This window comes from Caretta caretta, chromosome 10 (genome assembly GCF_965140235.1).
Source record: "Caretta caretta isolate rCarCar2 chromosome 10, rCarCar1.hap1, whole genome shotgun sequence".
NCBI classification, from domain to species: Eukaryota; Metazoa; Chordata; order Testudines; family Cheloniidae; genus Caretta; species Caretta caretta.
This window is the reverse complement of record NC_134215.1, coordinates 56,008,059-56,027,435: the sequence shown is the minus strand read 5'-3', so window position 1 is coordinate 56,027,435 and position 19,377 is coordinate 56,008,059. Positions and strand designations below refer to the sequence as shown.

The 19,377-nt window shown below is 41.2% G+C and overlaps 1 protein-coding gene across 10 annotated transcripts in view; it reads left to right on the top strand.

The window, feature by feature from the left end:
• Nucleotides 1–3,949, top strand: part of TJP1 (tight junction protein 1) — a 308,680-nt gene extending 304,731 nt beyond the window's left edge. For all 10 annotated transcript variants that reach the window (XM_075133040.1, XM_075133036.1, XM_075133034.1 and 7 more), the window contains one exon: nt 2,395–3,949. In XM_075133040.1, the coding sequence (XP_074989141.1) occupies nt 2,395–2,489 (95 nt within the window). In that variant the 3' untranslated portion in view covers nt 2,490–3,949. The remainder of the gene's footprint in view (nt 1–2,394) is intronic.
• The last annotated feature ends 15,428 nt before the right edge of the window (nt 3,950–19,377 follow it).

Genomic DNA, 19,377 nt, shown 5'->3' with positions numbered 1-19,377 from the left:
TGCCTCCTAAACTCTCCTGCCTTGGGTGTCTCCCACAAAGCTGTGACTGTGACAAGCACCAACACCCCTCCAGGCACTATGATCACTCAGCCATTGCCATTTGGAGCCCAACACCCACCTATATTGCATGAATGCTCCCTGAGCCACTCAGAGAGAGGCAACAGTCAATCTCCCCAGCCCACCACACTGCTCAAGGCTCCCTTGGGCAATGAAAAGATCATTAATAAATTTGCCACTTCTTCGTAGAAAAGTGGACATGCACCAGCCTTTGTAATCTGAGCTGAGATTCCACAAGCACTTCAACCTAAAACATACATAAAATATAAAACAGATTTATTAACTACAGAAAGACTTACTATTTTAAGTGATAAGTAGCAGGCATAGAGATCAAAGTTGATTACCTTATAAATAAAAATAAATTCACAGTCTAAATTCTAACTTTAACAGACTAAGCAAGATTTGAATCAAACAGACTCTCACCCCACTGTCTGTTACAGGCATCTTACAGTTCTTAATACTCAGACTGAACTCCTTTCCAGTTTGGGACCAATCTCCTGATCTCAGTCTTTGTCTTCTGGACAATCTTCCAGGTATTAAGATTGGTGGGGAGAGGGAGGCGAGAGGCCAAGTGATGATGATACTTGTCTCTCTCTTTATACCTTCTTCCAGCTGCTAGAAAGATGCTTGCTGTGATGTTGGGGCCAGGCAGTCTCCATTGCCTATGTGCACTCTCTGAGAAGCCTCTGGAAAAGTGGATTTTTTTTGATCAGACGTCAACACTTGTCTGGCCCTCCTTTGTTGCAGCTGAAAGGCTAGCTGTGGGAGTTTCCCAATCTCACAACATATTTCAGGAGCACGTACAGCAATACTTCACATACAGTGATAGTACATAGAATCCAAAAGAATATTAGTGTTCAACAGATCAAGACTTTTTAAAAATGATCCCTCACAAGGCATGTATTGCACCAAACATATCAATCATATCACAGTGGTGAATATGGGGGCTCGAGGATGCTACTTCGAGGTACAGAGTGTCACACTTACTTACCTGTATTTTTTTTCCACATATCATATTTGGGTGCAGAAGAACGTCTTTGAGGTGAGGAAGGTATTTGGCATTTTATTCGGAAAGGATAAACCATTTCGTTCATTACCTCGTCTGTTCGTATCTTACATTGAGTGGATGCAAGGACAATTGGTTTCAGCTCAAACCATTTCTAAATGAATATCTATATTACTACAACTTTTTGGAGTGGCTTAGATTATGTCCCCAAAGTAATTATACGCTCATTCACCAAGAGCTCAATAAATCAACAGCATTTTTAGAGATGTTTCCATAGTGTATATCTACAGTGCTGCAATGTGGTCTCCAGCGCACACCTTTGTTAGATATTATGCTGTCACCACAGCATCAAGGGCTGATGCAAACTTTTGGGAAGGCAGTTCTGCAGTCACTGTTTAAATAGACTCTGAGCTCCACCTCCTCATTAAACAGCTTGAGTCACCTGTGTGGCATACATGTCTGCTGATATTTGAAGAAGAAAAGATGGTTACTTACCTGTATTGTAACTGTTCTTCGAGATTTGGATGCAGACATGTATTCCACAACCTACCTTCTGTCCCCTCTGCAGTAGAGTCTCCAGCCTAAGCTTTGATGTGAAGGAACTGAACGGGATTGGGGCAGCACCACCCAAATATAGTCAGGGGAGGGACAAAGCAAAGGGCACAAGCACCATCCGTACTGATACTGCCAGGCATATTTCTCTGGCTTTGGTGCACTGGGCATGTGAACAGCTGAGTGGAATACATGTCTGCATCCACACCTCGAAGAACAGTTATGACACAGGTAAGTAACCATCTTTTGTCAATTATACTGCACTACTGGTATACTGTGTTCAGATAAAAAAAATTATTACTCATAATACAAAATTAAATTCCCGCTACTTCATAGTGAGTAGAACAACTTATCTTGAGTTTTGACTCATCTTTGTTAAGATTATGAAACAGATTCTTGAAGGATTAGTCAATGTAGCTTAGTAAAATGTCCTAATTTTCTGTTTTTTAATACAGAAGTCCTGTGAGTATCCAATATAGATTAGTGTTGATCATTTGAAAGGAAAGCACTATGTTGGTGCTGCTTCAGAGCAAATCTGTTTTGTATGTACAACAGTCCTTGAGTACCACCAAGTCCCTCTTGAATTACCACAACAACAAGAAGTTTACTAAATTAAAACTGTACTATCCTATTTTTCTCAATAAAATACAAACTATACTTTTTATTGCAAAATATGCTGATTCTGAATTAAAAGGTACTATCCAAAAACATGGTTCTTTCAAGATGTACACTGTTTGACATTGGATTCTAAACACCAACATTGTGTTTTCCTCCCACAGGTGACCCCAAAACCTGGCAGAACAAGTCTCTTCCTGGAGATCCAAACTATCTTGTTGGAGCAAACTGTGTCTCAGTCCTAATTGACCACTTCTAATCTAAATTAGCTGTCTGAGTAAATAATGTGAAACTGAGATGGACCTTACATATAAACTGAATGACTCTATCAAGTATTAACGGAACTTAGTGTTTAAGCATCTTGCTTTTACTAACAATGGTTAGCAAGTACACTCTTGAACCATGGTCAGAATACATGCCGCAAACGGGAAGTGTACTGTGGAAACAAGGTGGGGTTCTTGTGGGTTCTGAATGTTGGGTTTGGGTTTTTTAATGAACATAGCTAATGTTTCATTGTTAAAACTTTAAAGTACCAATGAAGTACCAATGGAATACATACAGAAAAATTGAATTTGGTTCATAGTCCACTGGTTGAACTACAGAATTTGGCTTTTGGGTTTTTTTTTAAACTTGGGGGGTGGGAGGGTTTTTTTTTTGTTTGTTTTTACTTTTATGTTAAAATACACAATACTATATTTCCATCTCTGGTTTTTAGATGGCTCTTTTGGTGTACATGTCCCATAAAGTAGCTGTAAACTTTTGACTAGCACAACTTAGATGTTTTCCTCTACTGTGAGGCTTATAAAAGCACGTCTACTTACTGTACATGAAAACATTGTTAATTTTCTTTGTCATGGGAAAGATAGAGAGCATGTGAGATGACTATGGTTCAGTTGCCTCTGTGGATTTGTAAATTAACCAACACATTACTACAGACATATTAACCAGCAGGGATGCCTTACCCTCATGTTTTTAATAGTCTTAGTTCTCATAGTTCTCTGTATTACTAAGTTTGTATGGCTTTTGTGCTTAACTAGTTAATATATCATGAAACAGATTGACAAAGTGACTTATTGTGAACTTGCTGGTTTAGAGAACAAGTATTGTTTGTGTTGACCAACCAGAAGAGAAGCAGAAGAAAATGATGGTATGTTTTCTGCTATGCATTTGAAAATTTATAGATGTTATAGAATGCCTGTATATAAAGCGTGCATACCACTTTTGTTCTTGGTTTGTAAATTAACTTTTATAAGCTTTACCTTTTTATATATAAATATATATAAAAACAAAACAAAGTTTCTTAAGGATATCTTTGTATTCTCATACCTTTTGAGCCTTGAACTTTGACATCTGCAGCAATAAAGCAGCATTTCTACAATATACAAACAAGGACATTTTTTAAAAAATGCACAATGTTGTTACCTTTTTAAGTGCTGCATTTTAAGAATATAACTCGGAATTCTCTAGTTTGATTAAAATCTTGAAAAATCTCCCTACTGTAATTTGTGATAAGGATGCTATACTATGTGCCCTGAAATGTATTTTTTTACTAATAGACAATTTATTATGGCACATCAGCACTACTACTGTTTAGATAATATACCACTGCATTCTGTTAATCAGTTATTAGCTATTCAGGTGTGGCTGATTTTTTCTTTGCAGTTATTAAAATTACACATTTCTAAATATACAGAATAAAATTGTTTTTAAAATAATAAATGATATTTTCAGTATCTTATTGTTTCCCAAATGCATTTATGTGCACACTGCCAAATCCGTTTAGCTTCTGTTTTAAGGACCAGATTCTGCTGTCCTTACTCATGCTCAGTAGAACTTTATTTTGGGAGACTCCCACTGAATAGTCTTCAGTACCAATGCAAACTAATTCAAAGTGCAATTGTGGTGTGAACCCACTAGGGCTAGTCAAGAGTAGGGTATTACTCCAAGCAAGTACAAGTGGCAGAATTATGCCATGAATTGCCATGGCTAAATTAGGCTCTTCATTGTATCAGCTATGTAAATTAGTTTCTAAAACATGCTGGCAAGTTTGCAAACACATTTTCATTTCCTGAGCTCTATTCCAAAACTTAAGGGAATTGTCCTATAGAGGCAAAATCCAATATAGGGCTAGCACTAGAAGGTCCTCAGTAACAGGATGGCCGTGATACTATAGGCTTACAATCTATTGTATGTCTAAAACCAAAAGTTTAGAATAGGATTTACACTAAATAAAATCCAACTGTCCCTTGGGTACATTTAGGATAAAAGACAAATCGTGCCCTTTGGTTGCTCTAAATTGATTTAAATAATATTCGTACACAAACTTAATGGGCAGTATAATGTGCATAGTATTTTTCTGGCTTAAAACTTAAGATATTTCACTAGAATTACATTGGCAGGACTGTCACTTGAATGTTCAGTCACTGATGATTAAGGTATAGTCTGATTGTGTAAGGCCCTGCCTAAATTCTGGAAGTACTCTTAAAAATCACTTTGAAATATGGCTTATAAACCTGAAGCGTTTCCATTCTAAGTTTGTTCTTGATGGATAATTAGCAGACAACAACATCCCTCAAGACTTTTGTGCATTAGAGAACACATTGCTGATACTTACAAAGGCTCAGTTGAACTGTTGTGTCCAAAGTAGTGTAAGATGTGTTCAGCATATCTAAACACAGCATGTTCTCCAAATATTTCAGTAGTTGCATGTTGTGGGTACCTGTCCTGTGGGTTCCCATAGTGGGTTTGTGGGCGTTGGATCCCAGAGTTGAAGAAATGCTGTAACAATGTTTTAATGTGAACTGTAAACTCCCAACATATAAATTTACAGAAGCTCTCCAGCAGCTCAAAACAAGAAATTAGTAATTTAAGGAGAATACAAGACATTGCAAATGGGAGTCACTAAAGGGGTGGCGGAAACCTATATGCCGTGTGGTCCACTTGCATCAGTGCAGTTGAAGTGTGGACATTGTCTACACTGCTATTACAATGCAATGCAAAGTACAATTGCAATGAGTTTTGCTTTTAGTAAGTGCAATTACAGTGGTGCTGGTAATACTTGTACACTGTTGAAAGTGCTTGTGTGTAGATGGGTGTTAGATATAGCAGGTGCTTTAAGTCCAAAAATCTATAATGTAGATGCCATTTCAGAAGGAAGCGTGGATTAGAGAACAGGTAGGTTAACGTCTTAAAGATGATTAGAATGAAGCTAGAAGTTGGTACAGTGACTGGGGGGTTGGTGGATGCGAGTTAGAGTACTTTTTTTCTGCTTTATGGTATATAAAGTGGCCTGAATGGCACTCTTAATAGAAGGGGATAAAGGAGGTGGGGAGCTTGTTCTGGCTTTTTTCATTGGAAATTCAGGTCCTGTCCATCTTGGAAGATTGACTGGCCAAGTAGTGTGATTTAATTGAGTGAAAAATGAGCAAGTGTGAGGAGAAGAGATATTTTAGTCAAACTATTTAAAGTGCTGGGTTTGGTTTTAACAACACCCATTTAACTTCAGTTGACTTACAATTTTGAAGGAGTATCTGTTAAATATTCAGTACTGTCACCTTCAGTTAAGGTGTGAGATATCACAAATACCCTCTGAGACCTCCCCACATGCCCTCCAGCAAAATAAAGACCAGAGTTAACATTCCTAATATTAATAATTTAGGGTACCTTCATGCAGTGTAAAGAGCAGAAAAAGGCACCAGATGCCTTTTAAAGATGTTTTGCAGATCACCTTTAATCCCACAGAGCAGAGAGGAAAAGCCAAATCATACACATGGATGCAATGCTGAAGATGAGCAGTTAACAAAACCAAGGGTATAAAAAAAAATGACCTTTCTGTTTTTAATAGGTGATTATCTTCATTCACTTCAAACATTTTACATACTGTAGTTTCTTGCCCTTAAGTAATGTCAAGTGAGTGGAATTTGATTTTACGCCCAAAAGGAAGATGTTGGAACTTTGAGCTCTTATGAGTAGGAATTTACCCTTCCTTTGATTTTGAACCAGATACCACAAAAGACTAAGGTGGCTAGTGTATTCCAATCTTTTAATGTTCCCAGTGGGAGGGGAAAAAAGCAATATATCTCAAGACATACATACCTTCTAACAGATGCAACTTTATGAAAGTAGCTATAGCATAAAACCAGTAGATACCTCTGAAAACCAACAAATATTGTGATTAGCCAGGCCAACCCCCCCCCCCAACCCACACACATATTATATTCTCCACTTCACTGTTTAGGCTCTCTTTTATTGCTTCCCATCCTTCCTCTTTGTTGCCTCTTTAGTTTGTTAGCTTCCATGGGCAACTTCCTTCATGAGTTTTAAATGCTATATAAAAGAAGGTGAACTCTACTTTCTTGAACCTGGGAGTTAGATCTATTAAATTCAGTACAAATGTTTTCAACCAGGGCAGTAGCAAAAATGTTAAATCTAAAAGGACTAAGAGGATTTATACGCTGCAATAAAAAATCCACCGCAGTGAGTCTCAGAGCCTAGGTCAGTGGATTTGGGCCTGTGGAGCTATAAATAGAAGTAAACACATTTGTCTTGGGCTGGAGTCTGAGACCCTCCCCCCAGCAGGGTTAACATCGGGTATGTCTACTGTCAAGGTTCCTCCCCCACTCTGAACTCTAGGGTACAGATGTGGGGACCTGCATGAAAACCTCCTAAGCTTACTTTCACCGGCTTAGGTTAAAAATTCCCCCAGGTACAAATTAATTTTATCCTTTAGAATCATAGACTATCAGGGTTGGAAGGGACCTCAGGAGGTCATCTAGTCCAACCCCCTGCTCAAAGCAGCACCAATCCCCAATTTTTGCCCCAGATCCCTAAATGGCCCCCTCAAGGATTGAACTCACAACCCTGGATTTAGCAGGCCAATGCTCAAACCACTGAGCTATCTTTGTCCCTGGATCTCCACTGCCACCACCAAACTCTAACTGGGTTTACTGGGTAACGTAGTTTGGATACGTCTTTCCCCCCAAAATCCTCCCAAACCTTGCACCTCACTTCCTGGGGAAGGTTTGGTAAAAATCCTCACCAATTTGCATAGTGACCACAGACCCAAACCCTTGGATCTGAGAACAATGAAAAAGCATTCAGTTTTCTTACAAGAGGACTTTTAGTAGAAATAGAAGTAAATAGAAGTAAAGGAATCAGCCCTGTAAAATCATGATAGTAGATACCTTACAGGGTAATTAGATTCAAAACATAGAGAATCCCTCTAGGCAAAACCTTAAGTTACAAAAAAGACACACAGACAGGAATAGTCAGTCTATTCAGCACAGTTCTTTTCTCAGCCATTTAAAGAAATCAGAATCTAACACATACCTAGCTAGATTACTTAAAAAAGTTCTAAGACTCCATTCCTGTTCTATCCCTGGCAAAAGCAGCATACAGACAGACACAGACCCCTTGTTTCTCTCCCTCCTCCCAGCTTTTGAAAGTATCTTGTCTCCTCATTGGTCATTTTAGTCAGGTGCCAGCGAGGTTACCTTTAGCTTCTTAACCCTTTACAGGTGAGAGGATTTTTCCTCTGGCCAGGAGGGATTTTAAAGGGGTCTACCCTTCCCTTTATATTTGACATCTACGCTTACGGGGATCAATGCTGTGGTGATCGATCCCCGGGGGAGTGGGGGGGGTCAATTTAGCGGGTCTAGTGAAGACCTGCTAAATCAACTGGAGATCGCTCTCCCGTCGACTCCAGTACTCCACTGGAATGAGAAGCATAAGGTAAGTCCACACTAGAGTTTCTCCCATCAACCCAGCACAGTGTAGACACAGCAGTAAGTGGACCTAAGCTATGTTGACTCCAGCTATGTTATTCACGTTGCGTAACTTAGGTCGTCTTAACCCCATAGTGTAGACCTGCCCATAGGTGTATTTACACTGGGGGTTTTGTTGGCACAGTTATGTTGGTCAGGAGTGTGTATGGTTTAAAACAAAAAACAAAAAAACAAAACCACATCTCTGACTGAGGTCGTAATGCCAATTCAACCTTCAAGTGTGCTCTCAATCTGCATGTATTTGCTATCTTAGGGCTGGTCTACACTGAAAACTTCCATTGGCATAGCTATATCTCTCAGGGGTGTGAAGAATCCACACTCCAGAGAGATGGAGCTCTGCTGAACTAACCCACAGTGTAGATTGATGGAAGAATTCTTTCATTCTCTCGGGGCTGGATTAACTACAGTGACGGGAGAACCCTTCTGTTGCTGTAGGTTTCAGAGTAGCAGCCGTGTTAGTCTGTATTCGCAAAAAGAAAAGGAGGACTTGTGGCACCTTAGAGACTAACCAATTTATTTGAGCATAAGCTGTATGCTGTAGTGAGTGTACACTGAAGTTCTGCAGCAGCACAGCTGCTGCTGTAGCACTTTAAGCGTAGACAGAGCCAGTTGTAGGGACTGAGTCTCTTGTTTCTCCATGACCGCAAATCAACAGGCTGCAGTGACTGCTTTAAACTTCCTGCTGAAGATTACTGCTTCATGAAACAACCTGTGCTTTTAACCTTTGTTCCTCACCCTCCACCTAATTTGCAGTCATGTCGGAGGGAACAAGAGAGAAGTCCTTGACCTTGAACTCTTCCTCCTCTGCTGTGGGGGCTAATGACGGGCTGCTTAGCAGTACAAGCCACACTTCACCAGAAGGGGGTGCTATGAGGGAATGGCCAGCTTTCCTCTTGCCTATAGTACATCAGGCAGTTGCTGGTTTCTGTTATACCTGAATTAAGTTGGGGGGAGCGTAAGATGTGCTTGCTTCCCTCCAACTAGAAACACACTGGAGACACAGGATGTGAAGACAGAGGTCAGGTGTAGATAGGTGTAAAGGGATGTAACAAACAGGGATGGGGTGGATATACAGGTGGGGACAGGGATAGATGAGAGAAGAGAACCATAGCAGTGGGTGGGGACTCTAGGGTCATGACATGGGGCACAGACCCCAAGTCACATGGGTCAATGTCTGGATTATCTTGCAACATATCTCCCCCATGCCTGGCCCATTGGGTCAGTCAACATTAGTAATCACCCTGGACAGTATCTGATCTCTACCTGGTAGCACCGGAGGTTCAGCAGCATGTGGTACATACAGCCTTTTTGTGACACTAAGAGGTTTAGCCATAATTATCTCTAGTATTTGGGATCTGATTTGTACAATTACAATGTAGCCATAGGCATACTGGAATTACTCTACCCCAAATACTGCAATAATCTATTTGGTCAGTTTCCAACAGGGCTCTGCTGGCACATGCAGATTGGCTGTCCTTGCAACAGAACTACATCTAGTCCTTTGTCTGAGGCATCGCAGCAATTACTCTCCAAGCTCAAAGTATTTCAGGACAAGGATATCTATAATCAGCTTTTCCAGTCTTTCTGATGTGCGCTGCTGTGGTGCTGGCCCTCTCCACTCCACTTTCTGCCTTGTAAGTAGACAGAGGGGAGTCTACTGCTACTGCTGCAAGAGGAGGAGAAAAATTTTGACACAAAGCTTATCCCTATCTATTGATGAGCTCAGCTGGAATGCCACCTCTTGGATTAGCCTGAAGATGATAGCACATGTGTCATAAAAATAAAGGGAAAGGTAAACCCCTTTAAAATCCCTCCTGGCCAGAGGAAAAATCCTCTCACCTGTAAAGGGTTAAGAAGCTAAAGGTAACCTCGCTGGCACCTGACCAAAATGACCAACGAGGAGACAAGATACTTTCAAAAGCTGGGAGGAGGGGAAAAAACAAAGGGTCTGTGTCTGTCTTTATGCTGCTTTTGCTGGGGATAGAACAGGAATGGAGTCTTAGAACTTTTAGTAAGTAATCTAGCTAGGTATGTGTTAGATTATGATTTCTTTAAATGGCTGAGAAAAGAACTGTGCTGAATAGAATGACTATTTCTGTCTGTGTGTCTTTTTTGTAACTTAAGGTTTTGCCTAGAGGGATTCTCTATATTTTGAATCTAATTACCCTGTAAGGTATCAACCATCATGATTTTACAGGGCTGATTCCTTTACTTCTATCTACTTCTATTTCTATTAAAAGTCTTCTTGTAAGAAAACTGAATGCTTTTTCATTGTTCTCAGATCCAAGGGTTTGGGTCTGTGGTCACCTATGCAAATTGGTGAGGATTTTTACCAAACCTTTGCCAGGGAGTGGGGCGCAAGGGTTGGGAGGATTTTGGGGGGAAAGACATGTCCAAACTACGTTTCCCAGTAAACCCAGTTAGAGTTTGGTGGTGGCAGTGGATATTCCAAGGACAAAGGATAAAATTAATTTGTACCTTGGGGAATTTTTAACCTAAGCTGGTAAAAGTAAGTTTAGGAGGTTTTCATGCAGGTCCCCACATCTGTACCCTAGAGTTCAGAGTGGGGGAGGAACCTTGACAAAATGTTTGGTCATCTGAATTTTTTTTCATAGGTTTTTAACTGTTTTCTTTCTCTGCATTGCTGCAAGAATCCTCCTAAGTTTTCTGTCATTGTCTCTTTTTTTCCCCTCTTTCACTGTTCTTCTCATCTTCAGTGAAGATGTCTGTGGTTATTTTCATGCCAGGCAGCTCTTAAAATGTCTGGTTGAGTTTTTGCTGAAACGCCTCTGGTACAGATAAGTTTTTCTCATTAGAATGCACAGTCATCTGTAACGACTAAAGAATGTTAAAGGTCATCGAGTTGCTAGATACTTCATCCATCTTTGTGCTGGAATCCATTGCTAATAGATTGTAAGGAGTGCCCGCTAACCCAATTCAGTGGTGGGCTCTGAGATCTACAGTTGGCCACTAAGAACGCTATTGCTTGGCTCAGCGAATATGCAATGCTAAATAAACAAAGTGGTAATTCCTAACATGGGACTCTGATGAAGTGGGGAAGATAGGAGGGGACTGTGAATACGCAGAAACTCATCTTGAAGAACTTCTTTTTCTTCTTTGAGTGGCCTCTACATGTTCCCACTTGTGGGAATTTAGCAATCAGTGCAATTCCCAGGAAACTGGGCTGAGACATTCTAGAGCCACCAGAACTTCGAAAACAACCATCAGCTCTGGCTGCAAGGTCAAGAGTGAATGGAGATGACCAAACATCTTGCTGTCCATAAGACAAGTCTTAAAGATGGAAAAAATTTGTTTATAAATACCCCAACACATAGCTGAAATATTAGTCATGCAATATGCTGTGAAGAGAACATACCGCAGACATTGCCTTTTGTCATGGATGAGGACTGACAATTCCAAGAGGCTGAAGCCCTGTCAGGTCATATGTGTGAAAGTGTGTTTTACATGGACAACCTTTGGACCATTATAGAGTGATTCCTCGTGTCAACTCCATCACTCCAAGGGTTTGGAAAACTTGTAGATACATTTTGGCCCGCTATAAATAATGACAAAGTTCTCAATGTGCAAATATTGACAAATATGCAAATGAAGTTCTCTGAGTGCTGAATATGATACCTGCCACATTGAATATAAATGAGGCTCAGGGACAAAAATGTTCTAGTAGTCTTAAAAAGATGGAAAACCTGGGTAATTTAGACAGGATGGGAATGTGGGCAGTAACAGCTGTTCTGTAAGGCTGCAATATAGAGGCAATAGCTTAGTCACCTAGCTTGTTATCTCTGTTACTATCAATAATTGTATCTTCATAGAGATACAGTGCAGAGAATAATCTAGCTAATGTTTAAACAGAAGCCTGTGGGCTATGAAGATTAAAATTACAATCTTTTAGTTCATGCTGGAAGGGAACACACCTGGGGTACAGTTTTTGCAATATATCCCAAGCACTACGGTGGAGTACTTAGTCTTTTCTGCAGTTCTCACAGCAAAGTAACTACCCTACGTCGTTCTATATTCGTACAGAACAGCCCCATTATTCTGATGAGGTTATTCCAGAAGTGTAAATCAAAGCTAACAGTCGAGGGCCATATCAGGTCTACCAATTTAAAAACTGCTCAGATGGGGAAATTTTCAGTTCATAAAATTGACTTAACTGATCAGACTTCTGCTTTTCAATGGTCTTTTAGACCTCAGTCCCAGCAATCTGGAGTCAAGAGGTTGACCAGAGAAACTCTGAACCTGGGTGAACACTTCCTGGCTATTGCCACCAACTTGATACCAACTGGATTAACATCTGAAATTTTAATTCAGTAGAATCAGAGTCAACATATAGAGAACTCCTACTTTTGGTGAAGGAAAGTAATGCAACTCTGATGTTAGGACTGACTTCTTTAGATAAGAACTATAGAAAAGTTTCCCCAGTTGGAGAAGAATTAACTGTTTACTCCATTTGTAGAACAAGATAACACACTTGTGCTATTGCATGAAAACTCTTCTCAAAAAGTCTTTTAATAAATCATCCTTCCCTGGTAGAGGAGATATTGGACCTATCCAGTGAGGATACTGAACTTTTTATCGGGAGATATCCCTGTCAGACCTGGCTACAACAACCCCCTCTTGGTGATCAGTGTAATGCATTCTGTCAGAATTCAGAGAACTTTCATTAAAAGGAAAAAAGCTTTCCATGTCAGAGAAATGGCTCACAGCTCCAGAATCTTTATGTACAGCCACATCTCCCACTGAGATCACAAACCTGAGAGTAGATGGAGATGAAGGTGAAGATTCTTTTCTACCTTCTAGAAGTATTGCTGTAGAGGCCAAGAAGAAGGATAACAAAACTACCTGGAGGACATGTTTTTTTCCTGGACTGACAAAATAAGACACCTGGAAAGTACTGAGATATTGTGGCTCAGGTGTTCCATGTTTCAAGTAAAGGTGGTAGTCACAAAAAGCCCTGGTGAGGCCTAAGATATAGCCTGGTGTTAAAGCTATCACGTAACTGCATCAGTAAACAACCTGTCCAGGAAAGTTTGCAGGTCAGGAGTATATCAAAGCATCAGTGACCAAACATTTTCTAAGTGAGTACCCTTTTTTTTATGAAAACTATTCGGGAAGAACCATTGTGACACTGTATTGAGGATCAAGTCTATACACAGTCAAACATCCAGCCATTCAGGAAGGACAGTCATGACAGCCAGAGATTTCATACAATAGTTGCTCTCCACAGAAAGGCCAAAGAATAAGGTACAGTTTTACTGACAGTCACTCGTATGTGTAAAGAGATGTGACCATAGCTCTGAAGGTGAAGTAGCTCTGAAACACTTCTGGAAATTAGAATGATCTCTGTCTCTGGAACCAATAAGTGAGTACAATTAATCTCAAGGTGTTGGTACAGTCAAACAGCATTTTGGCCAGTACACAAAACCTCATTCACCATTAAGTGTAGGTAATAGATGTCTTGTCCCTTGGTATGACTGCTCCTTCAACGATGGAAGGAATGGAAGTTAGGTTTACGGAGGCCTTCTGAAATGCTGGGCTGACTGCTCCAGTGGACCATAGTGTACCACTGGATCCAAGGAAGGCTTGGTAAAGCTAAGGATGGGTGCCCCTAAGTGTTTCTACTACCCATACTACCCAATCCTAGTCACTATGTACTCCATGTTTGGGCCAGAACCAGACCTAGAAAGTCTCCTTCCTGGCTTAGAATCAGGAGCTGGTTTATGGAGGTAGGTAGCCCAGAGCTCAATAATGTTCTAAGAAACTTTTCTTCCTATGAGAGGTTATGCCCATAAATCCATCAGTATATTTGTCAGATCCAGGGAATAGCGGAGTGGTTCAATGTACAGCCCTAAATCTCAATAGGACCTACAGCACTATCTTTTCTGCAGAACTTTGTCAATGTGCTTTTAGTTCCCTGGCGGGGAAAAAAAGTATTCCATGTATCTCAAGGGCAAAAAGAGGCTCTCAAGCTAATAGGCAGTCCTTGCTGGAGTATCAACCTGATCCTGTGACACCATAACCTATTTCTTCCAAAGAAATCTTTGGATCTGTGAGATCTCAGTATTTATTAAACTGAGGTGGGTATAGTACTGTCCCATCCTGAAAAAACTTCTGACTCAAGCATCAGTTCTTAGCCTGTCAGATCTTCAACCGCTGGGCAGCTACATTTTTAATGGACCATTTACATAAGAATGGTCTGACCCAGCATGGCCATGGTCCATCTAGCCTAGTATCTTGTCTTCTGCCAGTGGCCAATGCCAGACACTTCAGAGGGAATGAACAGAATAGGGCAATTATCTAGTGATTATCCTCTGTAGTTCACTCCCAATATTTGGCAGTCAAGAGGCATAGGGACGCCCAAAGCATGTGGTTGCATCCCTGACCATCTTGGGTAAGAGCCATTGATGGACCTTGCCTCTATGAACTTATTTAATTCTTCTTTTTAACCTAGTTATACTTCTAATGCTTAGAGATGAGCAGGTAACCCAAGAGAATTTTAGATGGTCCTATCCTGAACCAAGGAAACTCAGTTCTGGAACCAAGTAAATTGACTTCTAAGATTTTGATAGTAGAAAGAGTAAGATTGGATCTGTCCCTCTCTTCTTGCCCACAGGGCGAGAGTTGGATAGATGAAGCATCAGAAGAGAAAAAATCTTTTCCCACCCAAGCAGGACACCCAAGTGTGCACCTCTGAAAATGGCCAGATGAGAACCAAAATATTAAAACACTACCCTGTAAGTGAGAGATCCACCATCCTGGATCTGATCAGAAACTTGTAATTTGTTTCCCCTTTCTCCTGTTGTGAGGACCTCCATGCTGGCTATGGTTATTAGTGTTACTATGTTGAGCACAAAATCTGCAAGGTGAGCAGCTATGTAAAGACGATGGTGTTGGAACTGCGGTTGTGGACTCCACTGATCTGGATAGCTCGAGGATACAAATGACTCAACAGTCAAAGGTGTCAGATCCTCATATTTGCTGGATCCCAGGTAATTTGATCCCTTCTTGACAATAATGCTTGGTAATCCTTCATGTTTGGTTGTGTAATCTGGACCTAGGCTCTGACCTGGGATTCATGTTTGGCAGTTAGATCCAGATACAGGCTTGGTTTCTGACTCTGGAACCAGATCCATGCATGTCAGCCACAAATCTGTACTCGGCTTGGTTTTTTTCTTAATTTTTTTTAATAGCTTTGGATCTGTGCTTGGCTGCCACATCTTGAGCTGGGTCTTACAGCTCCTCAGGTCGTATGGCTCTCACATTCAGGCTTAAGGATTCAGATCTGCTGGATCCAGATCTGGGGTTTGCAGCTCCCACAATCCATGCTTGTCTGTCAGATCCAAGATCTGTAGATCCAGATCCTTTGGAAACTGGAGCCAAGGGCCAATGAGCCACTTTAAGCACATAGCTACATCTCTCCTACATCAGCCTGGACAGATCCAGAGACCTTGACAGTGAACAGCTTGAGAAGCCTCCCCATTGACAGGGATGTGTGAGGTGGCCAAACCCGTTCCTGCAAGACAACTTTTGAAGGAGATGTTGGGCTTATTCAGTGCCAGCTTCGGTGACTGGGCCCAAGGAGCTTTCCCTGTCAGTAAGGCTTTATGAGGAGGCCCTTCAACTTCTACAGAGCCATACAAAGCCCAGGCCATCTCCTCTTTTCCTTCGAAAGGAAAAACCCAACTGCTACCTTCAGTTGTGAGAAGGAACTGAGGGCTGGTGGGGTCACTCTCCTCCCTTTTTATATCTGCAGCGCCCTTTAAGATGGAATGGGGATGGATGCGCGAGTGACACTGCTTTCCAGAAGGTTCCGGAAGCTTGCAGCACAGACAACTTGGATCCCACAAGTGGGAATATGCAGAGGTTACTCAGAGTCCAAAGTTCCTGCAGCTGCCAGGCCACATACCATGGTTTACGCTACTAGTTGCTGCACTTCAGAGCTTCTGACAGACAAACTGCTGCGCTGTATTTCATAAGCAATAAGTGATGTTGCAGGAGGGGGGAGTTGTATGAGATCTCTTTACTAAGCATCCATAGAAGGCAGTGCTAAATGCTGAGCCTGTGCTTGTCCAGCAAAACTGACCACCTCTTCAGTCCCACTCATCATACTATGAAAACCATAAGGGGTACAGAGTGGGAGTGAGAGAGAAAGAAAAGCAGACTTAGCAGGCCTCCAAATTATATTAGGAGCTGCCAGGGACAATGGTAGAGAAGAAAAGGAGGAACCTCCGAAGAGAATGGGGGAAAGGGAGCTCTTAAGAGAAAAGGTGGAAGGTTATGAGTTGTGGAGGGAAAGGGGTTTGACAGGACATAAGGTAACAGGAGAGGGAAAGAGTTTGACTCCCCAGGGAGACTCATGAGAGCGAAAAGGAAAGCTGAGGAGGAGGGTAGAAGATGAGTTGCTTCAGGAATGTGTCACTAGATCAGGCCTCAGCTGTCTAAGACAAGAGAGAAGACTCCAATAGATAATAGATGCGGTAGCTCTACTTGGCCTCCTCCGAAAAAGCCAACAGTGTTCTGAAGTAGTACGCAAGGCAGCTTGCCCTTGTTTACACCTGCAATAGAACAGGTTCTCAGCACGGGTTCCTCTATACCCATTGCTGTGACCAGTTGCTGACAACAGGTAATTTTCATTACTCAGACTGGGCTTCACCCTTCCCCATCATCCAAAGAGGTCTTGATCAGATGCTGCAGGTTCATTCAGTACATTCTCTCCCATCTCCCACACCCAACATTCAGCATAAGGAGGTGCCTAGTGAAAGGAGATACTAGAAGTGCTTTGTACCGTTTAGACAGGATGTAGTAGATTTCAAGTGAATATTATTGAATTAAGGCAAATTACGGTACCTTATGTAAAGTGGGGATCACAATTTGTAGGGTCCTCAGCCCACGCGTGCTGTACTTTCTTCCTCCCCCTTCATCACAATTCTGACATGATGCCCCATCAATCTGCTCAGAATCCCCTGGATAGAAGTAATAACACCAAGTCTTTCTTCCTTCCAGCTGTTAAAATCTTTCTATGCCTTGGCACCTTATCAATTGCCTATCTCCTATTGACACTCCCTCAGCAAGGCTTTTGTGTTCACCCTTCACCAAATATAAGGGGGGCACCAATGAACACTGGATAGGGGACGGTGAGGAAGAATCACAAAGACTCAAGAGCAACAAGTGTTGCCCAGGGAATATACTGCCCAATCAATGAGAGCCATGCATTACAGCAAGATTAATGCACCTGCTCCAGAGGCTGGGAGCATTTAAGTTTTATTGCTGGGACTGGTGCAGTGATCTGCTCACCAGCTGCCTAAAGCCAGTACACCTGATGAATTCATGTTCTATATAGAAGCCTTTTAGGAATGCTGCTTATCCCCATGTATTCTTCTAAATGTACTTTCTTATGTTGTATGTGAAAAAATATGCCTTGCAGTATTGTAACTCTGAAGCTAGTACTGTGATTCAGTGACAGATGAAATGTTTTCAGAGTAGCAGCCGTGTTAGTCTGTATCCGCAAAAAGAACAGGAGTACTTGTGGCACCTTAGAGACTATAAAATTTATTAGAACATAAGCTTTCGTGGGCTACAGCCCACTTCACTGGATGCATAGAATGGAACATATCGTAAGAATATATACATACAGAGAAGGTGGAAGTTGCCATTCAAACTGTAAGAGGCTAATTAATTAAGATGAGCTATCAGCAGGAGAAAAAAAATTTTTTTAACTGGTGCCATCTTTTGGTTACAGCAAGTATATGTCCTGAGCAAAAAAACCCTACAAATTAGCAGTGATTCAGAAGAGAAATTCAGCTATAGTTTTAATTTAGCTGGTTGGTAAGACTGATAAAATGTTTAAGTAACGTTCTAGCCCAGATTCATAAACTATTACTTAAGACCCTAAAATACCTTCTGTCCAGCATAGTTAAATATCATTTACTTCTACATGCACAGTATCTTTCTATTACATCACATTTTATAGCGTATCCCTCCCCTTATCAAGCCTTATTCTTCCCTACTTGTCATCCTAATGATTACAATACCACTAGTTTAAAAAGGCACCGGTTTCTAACGCCTCTAATAGTAATCGCTATCTACGCAGAGAACTTCCTTTTGTTAATCTAATTTTTGTAGTGTTCTATTCATATACAGTGTACTCCTGCAGCACACCACTTATAATGCATTTTCAGGCATCAATATACTATAATAGGGTTATTTTTCTAAGTCTGTAGTCAAACAGACTTCAGATAGCCACTTGAGGTGAATAGGCTCTTTATATAAAAGTGTTTTCAAAGTCTGAACTCTCAAGATGAGTTGGTGTTTAAAACATGTTAGCTAACTTGTTAATTAGCATATTTTAAATACTACTTGTCTCGGCATAGACAGTGATTTTTAAAAACCCTGAGTCCCCAAAGGCAGACCATGACTGTAAGGATCCAAGGGACTGGAACTGGGGTCTGCAGTGCCTAGAGCAGCTGATCTTTTCATACCACCACACGGAGGCCATGCAGAGTTACATTCCAGTGGCACTGTGGAGATTTAGCACCATAGGAAGTACCACCTGAAGGGCTAGAGTGACACCCTCTTTAACCCTGGAGGGTGCACCAGGAAGCTATCTGGGCAATCATGCGATTTCTGGCTTGCTGCGGCTCCAGACCCAGCCTCACTCTGATCTGTACTCTCAGCCTGACTTTGACTCTGTTGCCTCGTAACTCTAGCCTGGTAACTACTCCTGATCCTCAATCGTTGACCTTGGCCTGACTCTTACCTACTGATTTTGGCTCTTACAAGCCCTTTGACTCATGCTTGCTGACCACTGCCTTATGGCTACTCCTTGACTCCATGGCACCAGCCCAGGAATAAACTATTAGCCTGACTGCCTATGCCCTGGTCCCTTACAGTGACTAGTTTGCAAATCCTTAAAACATCATGGGGTTTTAGCTGAGATTTTTAAGCCTGCCTCTAAGGGATTTAGATGCTCAATTTTCACTAAACAGAATTAATGAAAGTTGGGCATCCAAATCCCTTAGGTGGCTTTGAATATATCAGCCTCTGTCTAACTGAGGTGCTAAGTTGTGTTTAAAAAATGAGCTAACATGTTTTAACATACAATTTATGTTTCTAGTCTAGAAGCCAACAAGTAATTCCAAAGGTTGAAAAATGCTTTCAACAAGGTGATCTTACTGCAATTCTGCTAGAAGACCACTATGTAAAAAGGAAATGTTTTTTTTGTGGGGGTTTTGGTTTGGGGTTTTTTGATTTTTGTTTTGCTTTTTGCATACAGGAAACAGTAAAAACCTCTACTGGCTAGCTAACGAAATAAATAGAGATCTTACTAGCGCACTTACTGTAAGGGAG